The sequence below is a fragment of the Rhinatrema bivittatum genome, chromosome 4 (genome assembly GCF_901001135.1).
Source record: "Rhinatrema bivittatum chromosome 4, aRhiBiv1.1, whole genome shotgun sequence".
In the NCBI taxonomy this organism is placed as follows: Eukaryota; Metazoa; Chordata; class Amphibia; order Gymnophiona; family Rhinatrematidae; genus Rhinatrema; species Rhinatrema bivittatum.
Window position 1 is genome coordinate 260318811 of NC_042618.1, and position 19651 is coordinate 260338461.

A 19651-nucleotide genomic window follows, 5' to 3' on the forward strand; every position below is an offset into this window, starting at 1 on the left:
TTGCCTTTCTGTTGCCCATTGTGGGCAACCTCGCGTTTTCTCCGGGCTCTCAAACTAGAAGTTTTCGAGAATGGGGACGGAAGGGCATAACCCAGTTGGGTCATGTGTTTGATGATACTGGGAATTTACTTTCCTTTGCTGAACTGCAAAATATGTACGGTCTAACTAATGGGCATGCGTTCGGTTATTTGCAATTACACATTATATCTCATCGTTACCCCCCACGCGACTAAGGTACTATCACACTTTCAGGCCTTGGTTAAATTTTTCCAGCTTGGTAGCCAGCGCCCTCCTTCCTTGGCGGGATATTATGCAGGCCTCCTGCGTGGCCTTGAGCGGGACTCTTACCTGGCGTCCGTGGCGGTGGAATCGGGACGGGGTCTTTACCGTGCCTGTAGGAGTTTTTGCGGCGTGTATAAGGACCTCATCCAGCCTCACGGGTAATATGGACTTTCGGGAAATGCAACTTAAATTTCTGAGGCGGGCCTTTATATCTCCGCAAATTGCCTTTCATGCCCAATTGACCACATCGGCGTTCTGCCCACGCTGTAATGTTTCCATAGGCACCATGTCACATGCTTTCTGGGCCTGTCCACTTATACAACGGTACTGGGGGAAGATTGTGGGATATTTGCGGGGACTGTTAAATCTCCATCTCCCCCTTTCTCCTTATATGCTTTTGTTTGATTGCATTCCTCGCCTGCTGGTTAGAGGGATGGGTTTACGTGTGTTTTTAAAAAAGGCGGGGGCAGTGGGGAGAAAGGTGATTTTACTGCAATGGCGAGAGCCGTCCCCTCCGTCCTTCTGGGCGTGGAGACTTCATCTTCATCGCATGATGGAAATGGACAATTTGGCGTCGAAGTCATCCCCATCAAGGCGACGTCAATTCCTACGAATCTGGGAGGTGTACCTACAGGCGCTGTCTCACCGTGCCAGAAGTTTGATACTGAATGATTAATTGTTGTCTGGAGTGTAAGAAGCCCATCTGCTGTGGACGCTCAGTGAACGATTGATACGGACTTTTGTTGGTGACCTGGCAGGGGGGGGGGGGGAGGGGTTTCTTTCATATTGCCATAATGTTCTCATTGGGTTCCGGGATGTTGCAGAAAATCCGCATCTCGGACGTTTATGTCTAGTTAAGTGTTCATGATTAATAAAAATTGTTTTACACTAAAATTCGGGGTCGGCGCGCGCAAGGGGGTGCACATTTGTGCACCTTGCGCGCGCCGAGCCCTGCGCACCCTGCCCGTTCCCTCCGAGGCCGCTCCGAAATCAAAGCGGCCTCGGAGGGAACTTTCCATTCACCCCCCCCCCCCCACCTTCCCCTACTTAATCCCCCCCGGCCCTTTCTAAACCCCCTCCCTACCTTTATCTTAAAAGTTACTACTGCCTCCGGGCAGTAGCAACTTACGCGCGCTGGTGCGGCAGGCCCTGACACAGGTCGCTGTGTCAGGGCACTCGGCCATGCCCCCGAGTCAGAAACACGCCCTGAAAACACCGCGTCATTCCCGACACCCCCCCCCCCCCCCAGGCAAGCCCCGGGACTTACGCGCGTCCCAGGGCTTGTGCGTGCCGCCCAGCCTATGCAAAATAGGCTCGGCGCGCGCAGGGGTTTTTTAAAAGGGTTACAAGCGTACCTTATGCACGTAACCCTTTTAAAATCCGGCCCTTAGGGAATAGCCATTGCTTATTACCAGCTTTAGTAGCATGGGATCTATTTAATGTTTGGGTAGTTGTGTTACGTGCGCCAGCCACGGCAGACCCGCTGCTCGGCCACCTTACATCTCTCAATAAGTCCATTGCCTGGTCCCTCATCCCTGGCGGCGGTAGGCTGCCGACTCTGTCCTCGGGCCACCCCTGGTGCCTCCAGCTCAGCAACGGATTCTGGCATTCCGCGTCAGGCCTTTCCGTGTGACCCATGGAGAGACGCCACATCTCAGCGCCTTGCCCCTCCCTAGGCGCATGCGTGCACGCATCTCTAAGACATAAGTAGGGACCATGGTGGGAACCGAGCCGTGGCCCCGGATGATGACGCCAGCGGAGCTCCAGTATTTAAGCCTGGACACCACTTCCTAAGATTGCCTTTGCAACAGGTCTCCTCACTGGTCGAGTACTAGTTGCCTTCTTGGGCTTCTCCTCGTTCCTGGTTTCTGATCCTCGTTGACTCCTGTTCCTGATTTCCTCGTTCCTACGTTCCTGATCTTCAACCCTTCCACGGATTGCCTTCCAGACTTTGACCTTGCTTTGCCTGACCATACCGTTGAGTCTCTCCAAGTCCGGACCTCTGCTTTGCCTGACCGCGCCGTTGAGTCTCTCCAAGCCCAGACCTCTGCTTTGCCTGACGACGTCGTTGACTCTCTCCAAGCCCGGACCTCTGCTTTGTCCAACTACTCCGTTGCCTTTCTCCAGATCCAGACCTCTGCATTGCTTGACTACTCCATTGCCACTCTCCAAACCGAGACCTCTGCACTGCCTGACTACTCCGTTGCCTCTCTTCAGACCCAGACCTCTGCATTGCCTGACTACTCCGTTGTCTCTCTCCAGACCCAGACCTCTGCATTGCCTGACTTCGCTTTTGACTCTCTCCTCGTCTGGACCTTAGCCTCGCTTGCTACTGCTCCCAGATTGCCACCAGCCCTGACTCCAGCTTGCCCTATGATGCTTCTTCAGTCTACATCCTGGGCTTGGCCTATTCAGGCTTCAGCCTGTTCTTGCTCGGGTGCCCGCTGTCTGACTTTGGTTCTATTGGCACCCAGGCCTCCGGGCCTTTGCCGCATCCAGTACAGACTGTCATTCTCTCCTGTTGCTGCCTCTGGGCTGACCTTGATCCTTCCATTGACAATGACTGACGGAGGCCCACCTAAGTCCAGCCGGCCCCAGCACCCAAAGGCTCAACCCACGGGGAATGAGGGCTGGTATTGGTGAAGCACCAGCCGGCCTCTGTCCATCAGCCCTCTTTGCCTGCTGACAGTGGGGACCTGTAGGATCCTTCCTACGGGTTGCATCAACCCCACCTCGGCCCAAGGGTCCACCTCCAGCGCAACAGTTGTCAGGAACTTGTGACCTGGATTGGCCACTGTTGGAAACAGGATGCTAGGCTTAATGGTCCCTCAGTCTGATCCAGCATAATATATATTATAATTATATATATATTCATTTCTTGTTATTATGCTCTTATATAAATGCCTAAGTACATGTACAGAATAACTCATGTAAAGTTGCACCTTGTCTTTGGAGGTTATAACTTATGCTGGTAAACTTACGCACATAAAGGTGAATTTTCAAAATATTGTGAGTGTGAAATTAGTACTTAAAAATGTAAAATAGTATTTTGTCTCAAATATCCTATTTTATAAACCCAAACATACATATTTAGTATGCATGCACAAGCAAAATGGTGTGTATAAAAATAGTATAGTCCAGAGATGTTCCTGTGTGGGGCCATTATTTACATGTATAAATTTTTATTTAGAACTTGCCAAAGTGATGCGTATACTTACATCTGCTAATTGTCTGGCATAAGTGAGAATAGAAGTCTTTATTGACAAATGCTGACTGCATGAGGGTGTGGGTAAACTGGGGGAGCTCAAGCTGAAGAATCAGATGGGTCTCTTTTGACCTAAAGATGGACTAGGAAATTGGTGACCAAATTGGTAAAACTGGTAGTTTCTCTCACGCTTGCATGTTTTAAAATTCACAGACTTACAAGCTGACAAGTACTAAAAAAGATACACATGTGAAATCTCTCTGCATAAAAATGCTTAAAATTAGAAGTGTAAAGACATGCATGTAGCAGAAGCATGCGAGTAACCTGGATAAGTCTTAAAAAGTGCCACTTAGCCAGTTAAGTAGTGTTTTTTTAGACTTATCTGGCTAACTGCCAGCACCTAGCCAGTTAAGTCAAAACTTATCCTGCTATGTTGAAAATACATTCTGTGTATCTCTTAAACATGCATAAATTATATAGGGTAGATTTATGCTTATTTTGCATTATGCACGTGCATTTGTCTACACGATATAAAATACATGAGCAATAGCACGTGTGCCCCTATACACATATATAAAGGCATGCATACATAAGTTTGAAAGTCCCTCTATTTAAAATCAATAAATATGCCTGTAAGTTCCAACCCTTGCCCTGCCATCCATGAAAGTACATATATAGCTTGGTTACGTGTGCACTGTTACATGCACCGAGCACTGGACTATTTTATAAAAGCTATTTACATACATAAATAGCTTTGAAAATCAAGCCTTAAAAGAACCCTTCTTTCTACACTGAAAGAAACAGTGAGGTCAGAAATTCCACCCAGCTCTTCATCTCTTATGACTCTAACAGACCTGAACTTGTTATTTTAAAATGTACAATTGTTAATTCGTGTTACTGGTTCATCTGCCTGTCCACATGTAATTGGTATTCTCTGTAGTCAGCAAGATAAATCAGTCACTCATACCCTCCCATTTCCCTGTGTAGTTGAATATTTTTTCTTATAAGCTTTGATGTATATCTGTGCCAGCTGCTCATGAACAAAAAAGTCATAGACTTTTTTAGCTTTTGCTAGTAAACATTCTGTCCATGGTACCATAAATTGATGTCAGCTACATATATGACTGATTTATTCTGTTATTCACAGATAGTATCTGTTACAGGCAAGCAACTTTGTTTTCCTTTCATTCCTTGCATCATGGCTTCACTAAAATCACTAATATAGAGAGTGATCTTAATTTGCACTGATTTATTGTCCATTAACCTATTCTCTGCCCTTTTTTCATGTGCTAGCAAATGAGGATTCCTGTTGGAAGGTATGTTTGGCAAGTTTTATTTAATGCTGGCATCTGCTTCATCAATTTATAGGACTTAATTCACATATGCTTTTAAAACTGATATCATAAAGAATGATAAATTAAGTTTTTGCTCATCAAGTCCCTTGAGAATTTGTGCTTATTGGATATCAAAAATGTAATGTTTGTTATGGTCAAGAATGCAATGCTTCAAAAACTAGTTACATAAATTGCTGACATAATTTTGAGTGAGGTTTTATTTAAAAACACAGAGGGTGGGGTACCACGTGATAATAGACTAGGAGACAGAGGGGCATTCACAGAGCTCCTGTCTTCACTACACACATCTTTTTTTTTAAGACAAACAATGCTAACTTTTGTGGAAAGAAATTAAATTGAAAAACTGATGTTGCATTATACATGGATAACTTTGTAATGAACAGAAGCAAAGGTATGGTGACCAAGACAAGAAAAAAAGTGGCAGAGAAACTAAAGACAATTGAAAATAAAATGGAGAATGGAAAGCAACATCCAGTAATGATATGTCTGAGGCAGTGGCAAAACATCATACTAAATGAGTGATGGCAGTTTTGGAAGATAAACTGGCAAAATTTCAGTCCATCATGGAAGAATTTAAGGAGACCATAGTAGCATATAATCATAGTGTAACCCCTGTGCTGGTTGTAGCCAGGATAGTGGTACCAGAGGCCATGTCACAAATATAGTTTCAGGTAGTAAACTTCCCTTAAGGCCCAATTTTAAAATGGCTGCACGCATAAAAATTGGCCATTAGCCGCTGTCCCGGGGAAGCATGCGCCGGCAGCTGGCCCAGCACGCACAAACTATTTGTGCTCCAGATGAGCAGTAAGTCATAAAGTAGGTAGGTAGGGGTAAGAGGTTGGGGTGGAGAGAGGAAATGGAAGGTAGTTTAGGCAGGGGGTTAGAGAAGTTCCCTCCCCGTCTGCTCCTTAATTGGAGGTTTTGCTATCTCCTTGATTTAGTGGCAACATGCGCTGAAAAGTTTTGAAAAGGTAAAATTTGTCTTCCATCATGTTCCAGGTTCCTCGTTGATTGATAAGCTTGATAAAGCTTTATTTTTGTCTGCATTGTTAAGGATTCAGGGGATCTCTACAATAGAATTACAGCAAATGAAACCAAGATCATAGAACTGGAGGAAACACTGGAGAACCTGCAGACACAGCTAAGTTTGTTACAAAAGAAAAGTAAGCAATTGGAGGAGAGAGTGGATGCTCAAGAAAATAGGAATTGGAGGAATAACATTTGCTTTATCGGCATACCACAAACTATAAAAGATCAGGATCTACAGTGACTTTGTAAGCAGGTTCTCCCCGAAAAGCGTGACCTACAACCTGAGCAACAACTATTGCAATATAAACAAATAAATTGAATATGAATCTTTAATGAGAATATGGCACACCCAAGACTTTTAATAGCCTGAATCCTTAACAATGCAGACAAAAATAAAGTTTTAACAAGCTTATCAATCAATGAGGAGCCTGGTCATGATGGAAGAAAATGTTACCTTTTCAAAACTTTTCAGCACATGTTGCCGCTAAATGGTGGGAAATTATACCATATTGTTCACAGTTGTTTCATACGAGGATCAAATTTCATATCCAGTATCCTGCAAAACTAAGCATTTTTCATCAAGGAGATAGTAAAATCTTCAATACAGCAACAGAAGTTAAGCAGTATATGGAAGCACTTAACTGAAATGAAAGGGAAATGGCATTGTGAGTAATATGTTAACGTTTTATTATATCATAACTGTGGAACTTAAAAGAATCAACAGTTAATTTTAAGTGTGTGAAACTTGATGAACAAACAATCTTGTTAACTTAATTTAGTGTGTGAGTAATGTAGAATGTTAGTGAACAGGGCTAATTGATAGGTATGCTGCATGCAAAGGCCTCAGAAACTGTCACACAGTGTTCGGCCTTTGGGAAAAGTGGAATATCATAATATGAAGATGATACATTTAACTTCAGTTAAATAAGTGCAAAGGATATCTGCACATATTGCTATTTTGTAACCATTATCTATTCATGATGAAGCTGATTAACATGAATATATGTTTTACTTTAATGGAGTAGATATTGTTGCTGACATGTTTTGTGACACAGTGGAAATTAATCCCAAGAATTTGAATGCTGAGCAGCAGATAATCTCAGTGCAATAGAACACAAATAAAGGATGAACAAAGATTCTATTTCATGTTAAATAAACAAACACAGGTTATCATAAATATGTGATTATGGGGAAAATGCACTGTTGATTTTGGCCAATTTGTAAATATTGAGAAAAGAACTAGATATTGAATATGTAAATGCAGGCCTCAAGTGCATTGATACTGCACTAAGCCTTCATTGAAGATGGAAGGTGATATCAAGAAAAGAAAAGGTTAGACTATAAAAAAGACAAGTGCAACAATTATTTCAAAAAGCTTTATTTATATATGTGGACTTGTTTAAAAGTAGAATAAAAATCAACAAATGAATAAAAAATCAGTGAAGCAACAGAATTGCGGCCTCTAAATTTGAAATATTGAGATTCTGAGAATATTAATTTTATAGAGAATGGAAAGACAAAGATCATTTACGTAGTTTCAGATTTGATATACAGATACCATTTCAACTTCCCTGTGTTAACCATGAAATGGCAAATGGAGAATCTAACTGGAACTGGATTTTATTGTGAACTATATAGGATTTTGTTGAATGAGAAGAATTTGACAGTACTAGGTGGATGTTTGGTGAAATTATGGTGTGTTATGATCTTGCCAAAATTTCTTTGTATTTTCTTTTTTTATAATTTTCTCATTGGAATTGCAGTTTATAATGTTCTATTAATCCAGTCTTGAGAAAACCAATAGAAGTATGGCTATGTTTGGAAATTGGTCAATGCCATCTAGAATATGACTCTTTGGTCATTAAGTAATGTGGACAGATCATATCACATGAAGGAAAAATCTATGGGGTTTTTTATAAGTTCTTTTGATTTTAAAGAGGCCAGTTTTGAAATTTATATGTGGAGAAGAGCAGAAGAGTTACCCCTCTTACAGTATAGGAAGAATTGGAAATGGTGAATAAAGCAGAACAAAAGAAAAAAAGAATATGTATTTGAAAAAGTACCCAGCTATATAAATAAAAATGTAAATGTTCATTTCTTCAAAATCTTAAATCTCCAAAAGTTCTTCACCGATTGCTTTGAAATTTTGACACAATGTTGCATTCGATTTCGCGCATGTTTTTATATACCTATTTTATATAGATGTCACACCTGTGACAGGTAAAAACATGATTTTTTGCAAAAACAGCACCATCTGTTGGACGTAAAAGCAACACACGCTATCTACAATATAAATGGGCTCTGACCAACGGACCGCAAATGCGCAGTAGAGAGCTGCTCTACCACGCATGTGTGGACCATAGAGCTCTGTGCTACGTGCTGGGTGTCACAGAGGGGAGGAGGAAAGGGCAGACGAGTCGCCACTCCGAGAAATGGCTCAGCCCGTTCCTCCACCGCTGGGGAAGGGGGGAGGGAGTAGGGAATGCCGGACAGTTACACACAGGAGGAGGAAAGAGTAGAAGAGTCGCCGAGCCAGTCTGTCCACCGCTGGGGAAGTGGGGGAGGGAGTTGGGACGGCCGGAGCAGAGCTAATGCGCATTGTGAAATTAAACCAGACTGAGCCACGGCAACGCGGTCCGAGAAACAGCTCAGCCCGTTCCTCCACCGCTGGGGAAGGAGGGAGGGAGTAGGGACTGCTGGACAGCTACACACAGGAGGAGGAAAGGGTAAAGAGTCGCCGAGCCAGTCTGTCCACCGCCAGAGAAGGGGGGAGGGAGTAGGGATTGCCAGACAGTTACACACAGGAGGAGGAAAGGGTAAAAAAATCGCCGAGCCAGTCCATCCACCGCCGGGGAAGGGGGGGAGGGAGTTGGGATGGCCGAAGCAGAGCTAATGCGCATTGTGAAATTAAACCAGACTGAGCCACAGCAACGCGTGGCCGGGTACAGCTAGTATTCAATATTTGAAGGAAACTCATCTAGAAGATATTGAGCATGCAAAATTAAAAACATATTTGGTGGGCATATGTGAATATTTGTTTTACTCATATAGAAAAAGAGATGTTGCAATACTTATACATAAGTGCATGTACTTTATTTGTGAGAAAGGGATCAAAGACCCTCAAAGATGTTTTTGTAGATAGCAGGACAGGTACAGGGTGTAAAGCTACTGTTGAAGCTTGTACATACCTCAAATAAATATGATCATAGTTTATTTTCTAAAATTGTTGCACAAATAGCTAAATTAGGGCTAGATTCATCAAAATATTGCATGCTATAAGAAGAAGGGTGTGTTTCATGGTAATAGCCTATTTAGTGCTTTGCATATGTATTATTGCAAAGTGTGTTAACAGCACAATTATTACATTTCCTACCTACAACCATGAGAGAGAGAGAGAGAGAGTGAGAGAGAGTATATGTAAGGCCTGTGTAGTAGTTAGCTATTTATGCTACTATAGGAGGCCCACTTAGTAACTCAAGGTGAGGTTTAGGTAGGGGTTAGGGACCACTTTGACATGCAGAGTGAGACGTATGAACAGAACAGTATACTCTTGTGAAGATTTGATATCCTTCAGAATGATGAGATTTGTACAATGTTTGCTCAACCTAGCTTGAGCTTCCTCTCTCTGAAGGACATCAAATCTTCACAAGAGTGTACTGGTCTGTTCATACGTCTCAGTCTGCATGTCAAATTGGCCCCTAACCCTACACTACTACCTAAACCTCACCTTGAGTTACTAGGTGGGCCTCCTATAATAACATAAATAGCTGCTTACTATGGTGCCACCCCCACAGGTTCTCTCTCTCTCCCCTCACATCTCATGCCCGTCCCCAGCCTAAAAATGCCCAAATTGCATTATGTTATGGGCATATCGCAACAGCTTAATGCCAATGAAAAAGGTGTAGTTATTTTCCCGCATTAAAATTGTGCAATATCATATGTTATGGCTTCATGAAGCCAGCCCACTTTTACAAAACTCCCGCCCCTGACTCATCCCCTTTTAAAAATTAGCTTCGCACCATGTGTTATGGTGCTTTTCGCATGTGTTAGGCGCTTTTCGCAATGCAAAAAAGCCATAATGCGAGTATAGAAAATGACCGCATTAGAAAGCTACAAAATTGTTTTAGGGGACATTTTAACATCTTTCCAAATTCAATGTCTCTTCCAAATAAGATAACTGGGTTGGTATTTCCTCATCTTTGGATGTGTTTTTGTCTTAATTAGTTGTTTTTATGTTTGTTTTTTGTACTTCGACTAGTACCTCTGAATAGGCAAATAATACATTGTTTTAAATAAACAAAATAAATGAAAGGTGCATCCTTTTTGATTAAAGTGTTAGACTTGCATATTTGGAAATGGATGCATCCAGAGAAATCTTGTTATACTTTTATACTAAGGTACATGATTCTTATTCATGAATAGATTATTTTTTTTATGGATATATTAAATCTATTAGTATTGGTTGACCTCTGATCATTCTCCAATGGAGGTCACTATAGATCAATACATGACTGAGTGACAGCCATTTTCTCGGAAACTCAATCTTATCTGGTTCAAAATTCAGAGCTTAAGGAATATTTCACTACTAGATGGAAAGTATCCAAGTCTAGTAATTGGTTAAAGTTAAATATTTTATTGCAGGAAAAAAAACAATTTTCTATATTGTACTTTAAGGCAAAGTTATATAACTATAGACATCAAAGTGGCAGGATGTTGGCTAGATTGGTTAAATGTAGGCCATCATGGTACACATTCTTGATATCTGGATAGCCAAAGTAATATCTGTAGAGAAAAAATGCAAACTAAAAAATATTCAAAAATTTTATGAAAGTTATATGCTAAGTTTGAAGGATCAAAAGAAATCTGAGTACATGTTTTTTTCAGGCATTAACTTGCCCACCCTAGGTGAAGATGATATAAGATTTTTTAATAACATGATAACAGCATTGAAAATAGAAAAAGGTGAATATATCCTTGTCAAATTATAAAATGCAAGGGCTTGAGAGGAATTTTATAAACATTTAAAACAGCAAATCTCATTTCATTTGGTATCCAATTTTAAAACTATATCGCACAAGGAGCCTTTACCATTTAGTCAGAACTTAGCATCGATTACAATGGTGCTGAAAAATAATAAAGGCCCCTTTATGCCCTCTTACTACAGACACATTTCTTTGATAAACCAAGATAGTAAACTATTGGCCAAAATATTAGCAGACAGATTGAAGAAAATACTCCCCAAGCTAGTGTACCCTGAACAAGCTAGATTTGTGGCATGGAGGAAGGCAAACAGCAACTTTAGTAGGGTATTAGTGTAATGTGTAGGTTGAATGCTGATTATTACATCACAGAATACACAACACTCTTATTTGTAAGTATAAATGTTTTAGTTATAATTCTGAGAATAAACAATCAAAGCATACAAGATTAGATTTTGCATTAAGATTATGTACTAAGATATTTCTCCTCACAGTTTCCAGTGTGAATCTTATATATCTTGGAAAATCAGAAACACAGTGCTGGTCACTGGAATATCCAATAAGCTTTTCCTATGAGCTATTCTTTCTCTATCTAACCAGTCTGTCTGACTTTGGTCTTTTTTATGCTAATTTTCCTGATATCTGTCCCAGTTTCTTCTCTGGGCTACTCCCTTATGTTCTTGCCATCTATTGAGACTTCAACTGTCTGCTAACCACATCAGCAGCAGTTGAATGTGGTTAGCTTGCTAATGTCCTATTTTCCATGATATCTGCACAGTTAGCCTCATGATTATCTTCATTAATATATCTAAATCTCATGACTTGTTTCTTGTTACCAGGCAATCTAAGAAAAATGGTATATTTATTCTCAGAATATATAGGCCTCATGTCAAGCAATTATATAAACAATATTAGTGATTATCATTGTTCCACTAATTTCTAGCACTTTACAAAGTTCTTCACATTAACTAAACAACTTCTTAATAATTTTCCATGATTAGCAGCTTTATTTCAAGATTCATAGTCCCATGAAAACCTTTATTGATTGGTATTGATGGGAAAAAGCCTTTGATAATGAAGGCTGGGAATATATGTTTTGGGTTTTGACTAAGTTTGGATTTTATGGCTCGTTTGTATACTATATTCTAAGAATTTATGACAACCCTGCAGCCAGAATTTTGATAAATGGGAAGATTAGCAAAGAGTTACATTCATGCCAAGGGACCAGGCAAGATTGTCTGCTCTCTCCATTATTATTTGGATTGTCCTTGGAGCTTTTACAACTAAATTGAGGGATGAGCCTGCTTTTAAAGATATATAAATAAGATGTATTGAATATAAGATAAATCTTTTCAAATGATATTCTTTTATTGGTTACAGATGCTGTTAATTCTATCCCAGCTATTTTAGCCATATTTTATGGTTTTAATACATTTGCAGGATTAGTCAGAAATCTGCACCATTAGTGATAGATTCAGATGTACAACTAAATTGGGGTAGGGGTTTTCATTTTGCTTATGCTGAACAAGAAATAAATTACTTGGGGATTAAAATCCCCATATAATGGAGATATTTTTATAAATTAAATGTGTCAGTGATCTGGAAAAGATTTATCATCAGATGAAAGGATGGAAACATTTGTTTTTATGAACTCACTTATAAAAAAAAAAAAAGCTACTAAACTAGTGATGCACAATATGAATTCAAAAAACAAACTACTCACAAGCTGATGCAACCTATGAACTCAAGGAGTTATTTGAAAATAAAATTGAAGATACATGAAGATTATTATCTCATATATAGTTCACAAGATAAGATTGTTGTGAGCTTCTGTATCATCATTGTATCCCTTCTCATGTCAAGGTTAGATAATATGTTTTTGTTTGTTTTTATGAATTCAATTAAAATCAACTTATCTTCAATAAGGGTATCTCAGGCCATCTCAATAAACAATTGTTCTTGTATGTAATGCTCAACACAGACTGCATTTCAAGTAAATCTTCTTCAGGAGCAGAAAACTTTCAGAGACACCAACCCCTCATAATGAACTTGTTACAATATGGCACATCACATCATCTGTTCTTATGGTTCAAAGATGTATGATTGACCAATAGTGAAAAGTCCAAAGTGGCATCAAACAAACTTTTGAATTTGAGATAACACAATTGAACCTGTGAAAAAAAAAAAAACAATGTGTCAAAAAATATGTTTAATGATTATATAAATGAATGCCAGTCTAATTTCTCATTGAGACCATGAGGGGATACTTTCCTCAATTAAAAAATCCACTGTTCATGAAAATTGTGGAGTGATTCTCTATCTCCTCCATGGGAATTTTGTGTCCAAAATAATTACTCAAAACTGTGTTGGTTTTTAATGCAGTGTTGTACTAATAGTGCACTGTATTTACCAGTCCTACCACAAATTCAGTATTCTATGAGTCTGATCCTTATTGGTCTTTTGGTGTGGCTAATATACATTTTCAGACATGGACAGATGAGAGGGTAAACTACATGATTTAAGTTGCAGGTCATGGAGAATCTCTGGTTAAATTTAAAATTTGAGATCAGATCTGTCCAAGTTGCTCCAGTTATCGTCATCATACAAAAATCGCACCACTGACATGGTAAATGAGTTGCTATCTCTCAGAGTTTACTGGCATGGATGCTTGCATGACCCTGTTATGGAGTCTAAATTTAGTGGACCCTTGGGCCGACCTGCAGGAGACTGGGAAAGGTGGTCAATGTCTCTAGTATGTGCAGCAATCTCATCCTTAATGTGCCCGGAGAGGCCCTCCAGGAAGATGGCCTTAAGACTACCATCCTGCCAACCTACTTCTTGGGCTAAAGTCCGGAATTCCATAGCATAATCTACCAAGGAGCGAGCCCCTTGACGGAGTTGCAGCAGATCAGATGTAGCCGTGGCTACTCGGGCGGGCTCATCAAAGGCCTGTCGGAAGTTCGAGATGAACTGTTGTAAGTTCGTTAGCGAGGGATCATTATTTTCCCAAAGGGGAGAAGCCCATATTAAGGCTTTCCCATCAAGCAGGGACAGGATATAAACCACTTTCACTGCATCCAAGGGGAACTGCCGAGGCAACAGAGAGAACCGTACGAAACATTGGTTCAGAAAGCCACGGCAAGTCCTTAAATCTCCAGCGTAGCGGCAGGGTGCCGGTAGTTGAGTCACAGAAGAGCTGTGTCCCTTGGGGACCCCGCCAGCAGGGGGCAAGGACTCCAGGCGAGAGGACAGCCATTCCACCATGGCTGCCAGAGTATCAATGCAGCTCTGGTGCTGGAGCATCTGCCGGGCCATCCCGGGCAGATCCGAGGGAGCGGGCGCATCCGCCGAGTCCATGGCCTTGCAATCTGTTATGGAGTCTCAATTTAGTGGACCCTTGGGCCGACCTGCAGGAGACCGGGAAAGGTGGTCAATGTCACTAGTATGTGGCAGGCCGGGAGGCAGATGTTCAGGCAGAATGTAGAGGCGGGTTGTTGATCAGGACTGAGAACTGGAACCAGACTAGAACAGTAGACAGGTACTGTAACAGAACTCGGGAACTGGAACCAGGCAGGCAGGAACTGTAGCAAGACTCGGGTACTGGAACCAGGCAGGAACTGTAGCAAGACTTGGGTACTGGAACCAGGCAGGAACTGTAGCAGGTAAGCAGGAACCAAGCAGGTACTGTAGCAGTGAATGGTGCGCAGCCCACCGAATCTCCACTCCTATTTGCCGCCATTGCTCGTGGCCCCACATGGCTCAAGCCCCTTAATGGTCGGCGCCGTAGGCCCAGGCCTTACTTGCCTAGTACTTCTTCCGGCCCTGGTGAAGGGTCCAGGTCAACTGGGAGGCATGCAGGATAAAGAACCAGAGGGGTCTGAATGACCTCGATATTGACTGGGAAAACTGGTAGACTAGTTGGAAAAACTGGGAATGTCCCTCACGCGGGTGTGTTTTAAACTTTGCTTACATATGCCATTATAGCTGGCAAAATTCTATGGAAGATACATGAAGTAGGTTGCTCAAGTAACCTCTTAAAATTAGGAGCATACTTCCATGCGGTAGGTATTAGTATCCCTATGGTAGGCCCACCTAGTAACTCAAGGTGAGGTTTAAGTATTAGTGTAGGGAGTTAGGGGCCACTTTGATATTCAAAGTGAGACATACGAACAGAACAGTGGTCTCTTGTGAAGATTTGATGACCTTCGGAGTGAGGAAACTCACTCCAAGATGAGATTTTTGCAATGTTCCCTCCACCTAGCTTGATGTTAGCCAGGTAGAGAGTCCATCAAGCTATGTTGAGAGAACATTGCACAAATCTCATCTTTGGGTGAGTTTCTTCACTTCGAAGGCCATCAAGTCTTCACAAGAGACCACTGTTCTGTTTGTATGTCTTACTTTGAATGTCAAAGTGGCCCCTAAACCCTACACTAATACCTAAACCTCACCTCGAGTTACTAGGTGGGCCTACCATAGGGATACAAATACCTATCTAGGGAGATGACATTATGGCCAGTCTCTCTCTCTCTCTCTCTCTCACCTGAAATAGGCCTTGCATCATACTTGGGCTTGAAAAACTGTTGCATTCATTACATTATCTAGCTTCTGGGACTTTGCAAACCATGGCCTGGATTGATCAAAATGCACTAAATATTGCCTGTGATAGGAAAAGGGGTGTGTTTTATGGTAATAGCAGTTTGTTGCAAAGTGTGCTATCTTAGTGCTTTGCATAGGTATTACTGCAAACTGGGATAACTTTTTTGTACTTTGTGATGTGTCAGAATTGTTGTATTTCCTATGTACAACTACTGGGGAGACCATTTTAAGATGCTGGAGATCCAGCCTATTTATAAGGGCCCTTCTAAGAGAGAGAGAGAGAGTGAGAGAGAGAGAGAGACAGAGAAAGAGAGAGAGAGAGAGACTCTAGCCTCTAACCATAATGCCCTCATACTAGGTAGGTATTTATACCTCTATATGTAGGGGGTTAGGGACCACTTTGACATTCAAAGTGAGATGTATGAAAAGAACAGTGCTCTCTTGTGAAGATTTGATGACCTCAACCTAGCTTGATGGACTCTCTACCTGGGTAACATCAAGCTAGTTTGAGAGAACATTGAACAAATCTCATCTTTGTGTGAGTTTCCTCATTCCGAAGGACATCAAATCTTCACAAAAGAGCACTGTTCTGTTCGTACATCTTACTTTGATTGTCAAAGTGGCCCCTAACCCCCTACACTAATACCTAAACCTCACCTCGAGTGATAGGTAGGCCTCATATACAGGTATAAATACCTACCTAGTATGAGCTCATTATGTGTAGGCCCTCTCTCATTGATAAATGACACCCCCCACCCCCCCATAATAGTTACAGTTAGTGGAACAGAGCAAAGCACTTACTCAGATGTTTCCACCAGAATCTGCAAGCCATGCATAGATGAACTGGGAGGTTTACTCAATATCACAATCAAAGATAACAATGGAAAAACCTCAAAAGGAATTTCTATTGCAATATGATAGAAACAATCAATTGCACACATATACCACTTATACCACTTCATTTCCTGGTGTGTAGTGCACACAAGTGAATACTGAATGTAGTGGTCAGATATCCCAGTTCCTTCCATGATTACTATATCCCTTGACCCCTTACCATCTCCAATAAATTTATTGAGGGTTTTTACAGCAGAGGACATCTGCTAGGTAAGTACTTCTTTATCATATCTATTTCTAGCCCCCCCTCCTCCCCCCACACACACACTTTACTTCTTTTACACTATATCCCATACCACTCCATGCAAACCAAACAGCTCCAGTAAGAGGTAGGGATGTGAATCATGTGCCATATCGTCTTAACGATTGAAATCGTGTGGCAGGAGAAGAAAATCGTGTTAGGCACGATTATTTCGTTGAAAAATCGTTAAAAATTGTTTTTTCCGATTAGTGCGCACTAACGGGAGTTAGTGCGCACTAACAGAAATTGATACAATTTGACACTTTTCAGGTCAGTTAAGGTCAGTTTAGGAATGAATATGTATTCCTATTGGCTGCCCTCTTATTTATTCATGTTACCAAGGTTCCCACTGACAGTATATGGGGGATGGGAAATGGAAACAGTTGGTAGCTTGACAAAAAAAGTAATGTGATCAGTCAATGTGACTAGAACTTGTGCCCTAACCCTGATACCAGGGGTGTTGTGATCTTCCTGCACACAGTGCCCTAACCCTGGCACCAGGGGTGTTGTGATCTTCATGTACACACAGTGCCCTATCCCTATTAATACCAGGAGTGTTGTGATCTTCCTGCACACAGTGCCCTAACCCTGGCACCAGGGGTGTTGTGATTTTCCTGCACACAGTGCCCTAACCCTGGCACCAGGGGTGTTGTGATCTTCATGTACACACAGTGCCCTATCCCTATTAATACCAGGAGTGTTGTGATCTTCCTGCACACAGTGCCCTAACCCTGGCACCAGGGGTGTTGTGATCTTCGTGCACACAGTGCCCTATCCCTATTAATACCAGAAGTGTTGTGATCTTCCTGCACACAGTGCCCTAACCCTGATACCAGGGGTGTTGTGATCTTCCTGCACACAGTGCCCTAACCCTGGCACCAGGGGTGTTGTGATCTTCATGTACACACAGTGCCCTATCCCTATTAATACCAGGAGTGTTGTGATCTTCCTGCACACAGTGCCCTAACCCTGACACCAGGGGTGTTGTGATCTTCCTGCACACAGTGCCCTATCCTATACCAGGAGTGTTGTGATCTTCCTGGACACAGTGCCCTAACCCTGACACCAGGGGTGTTGTGATCTTCCTGCACACAGTGCCCTATCCCTATTAATACCAGGAGTGTTGTGATCTTCCTGCACACAGTGCCCTAACCCTGACACCAGGGGTGTTGTGATCTTCCTGCACACAGTGCCCTATCCCTATTAATACCAGGAGTGTTGTGATCTTCCTGCACACAGTGCCCTAACCCTGATACCAGGGGTGTTGTGATCTTCCTGCACACAGTGCCCTAACCCTGGCACCAGGGGTGTTGTGATCTTCATGTACACACAGTGCCCTATCCCTATTAATACCAGGAGTGTTGTGATCTTCCTGCACACAGTGCCCTAACCCTGACACGAGGGGTGTTGTGATCTTCCTGCACACAGTGCCCTATCCTATACCAGGAGTGTTGTGATCTTCCTGGACACAGTGCCCTAACCCTGACACCAGGGGTGTTGTGATCTTCCTGCACACAGTGCCCTATCCCTATTAATACCAGGAGTGTTGTGATCTTCCTGCACACAGTGCCCTAACCCTGACACCAGGGGTGTTGTGATCTTCCTGCACACAGTGCCCTAACCCTGACACCAGGGGTGTTGTGATCTTCCTGCACACAGTGCCCTATCCCTATTAATACCAGGAGTGTTGTGATCTTCCTGCACACAGTGACCTAACCCTGACACCAGGGGTGTTGTGATCTTCCTGCATGCAGTGCCCTATCCCGCCTGCATTACTAGTGAGAGGCTGGCTTCACAGACAGGGGGAAGCTTCCTGACCCTCACTCCTCCCCTCCCCATGTCCCAGCCAGTGAATGGTGTGTGGGTGAGGGGGGGGGGGGAGGATGGTGAAGGGTGAGACAGCTCCTTCCCTGCATTACTAGTGAGAGGCTGGCTTCACAGACAGGACGGAGCTGCCTGATCCTCACTCCTCCCCTCCCCATGTCCCAGCCAGTGAATGGTGTGTGGGTGAGGGGGGGGGAGGATGGTGAAGGGTGAGACAGCTCCTTCCCTGCATTACTAGTGAGAGGCTGGCTTCACAGACAGGAGGGAGCTGCCTGACCCTCACTCCTCCCCTCCCCATGTCCCAGCCAGTGAATGGTGTGTGGGTGAGGGGGTGGGAGGATGGTGAAGGGTGAGACAGCTCCTTCCCTGCATTACTAGTGAGAGGCTGGCTTCACAGACAGGAGGGAGCTGCCTGACCCTCACTCCTCCTCTCCCCATGTCCCAGCCAGTGAATGGTGTGTGGGTGAGGGGGGGGGGAGGATGGTGAAGGGTGAGACAGCTCCTTCCCTGCATTACTAGTGAGAGGCTGGCTTCACAGACAGGGGGAAGCTGCCTGACCCTCACTCCTCCCCTCCCCATGTCCCAGCCAGTAAATGGTGTGTGGGTGAGGGGGGGGGGGGAGGATGGTGAAGGGTGAGACAGCTCCTTCCCTGCATTACTAGTGAGAGGCTGGCTTCACAGACAGGAGGGAGCTGCCTGACCCTCACTCCTCCCCTCCCCATGTCCCAGCCAGTGAATGGTGTGTGGGTGAGGGGGGGGGGGGAGGATGGTGAAGGGTGAGACAGCTCTTTCCCTGCATTACTAGTGAGAGGCTGGCTGGCTTCACAGACAGGGGGGAGCTGCCTGACCCTCACTCCTCCCCTCCCCATGTCCCAGCCAGTGAATGGTGTGTGGGTGAGGGGGGGGAGGATGGTGAAGGGTGAGACAGCTCCTTCCCTGCATTACTAGTGAGAGGCTGGCTTCACAGACAGGGGGAGCTTCCTGACAAAAATAACAAAAATAATAAACAAACAAGTTCTAGTCACATGAGTGATGATCATCACGTTACTTTTTTTGTCAAGCTTCCAACTGTTTCCATTTCACATCCCCCCAACCATTACCTCAGTGGGAACCTTGGTAACATCAATAGATAAGAGCACAGCCAGCCAATAGGAATACATATTCATTCCTAAGTGACCTTTACTGACCTGGGAAGTGTCAACACTTTGTTTCATTTTCTGTTGGTGTTCGTGAGTTTCCAGTTCCA

General features: G+C 43.0%; 1 protein-coding gene across 1 annotated transcript in view; it reads left to right on the forward strand.

Annotated features, from left to right (window-relative positions):
* Positions 1–19651, forward strand: part of PHF21B (PHD finger protein 21B) — an 888545-nt gene that overhangs the window by 796325 nt on the left and 72569 nt on the right. Inside the window, exon 14 of the mRNA XM_029600063.1 lies at positions 4781–4803. Within this exon, the coding sequence (XP_029455923.1) occupies positions 4781–4803 (23 nt within the window). The remainder of the gene's footprint in view (positions 1–4780; positions 4804–19651) is intronic.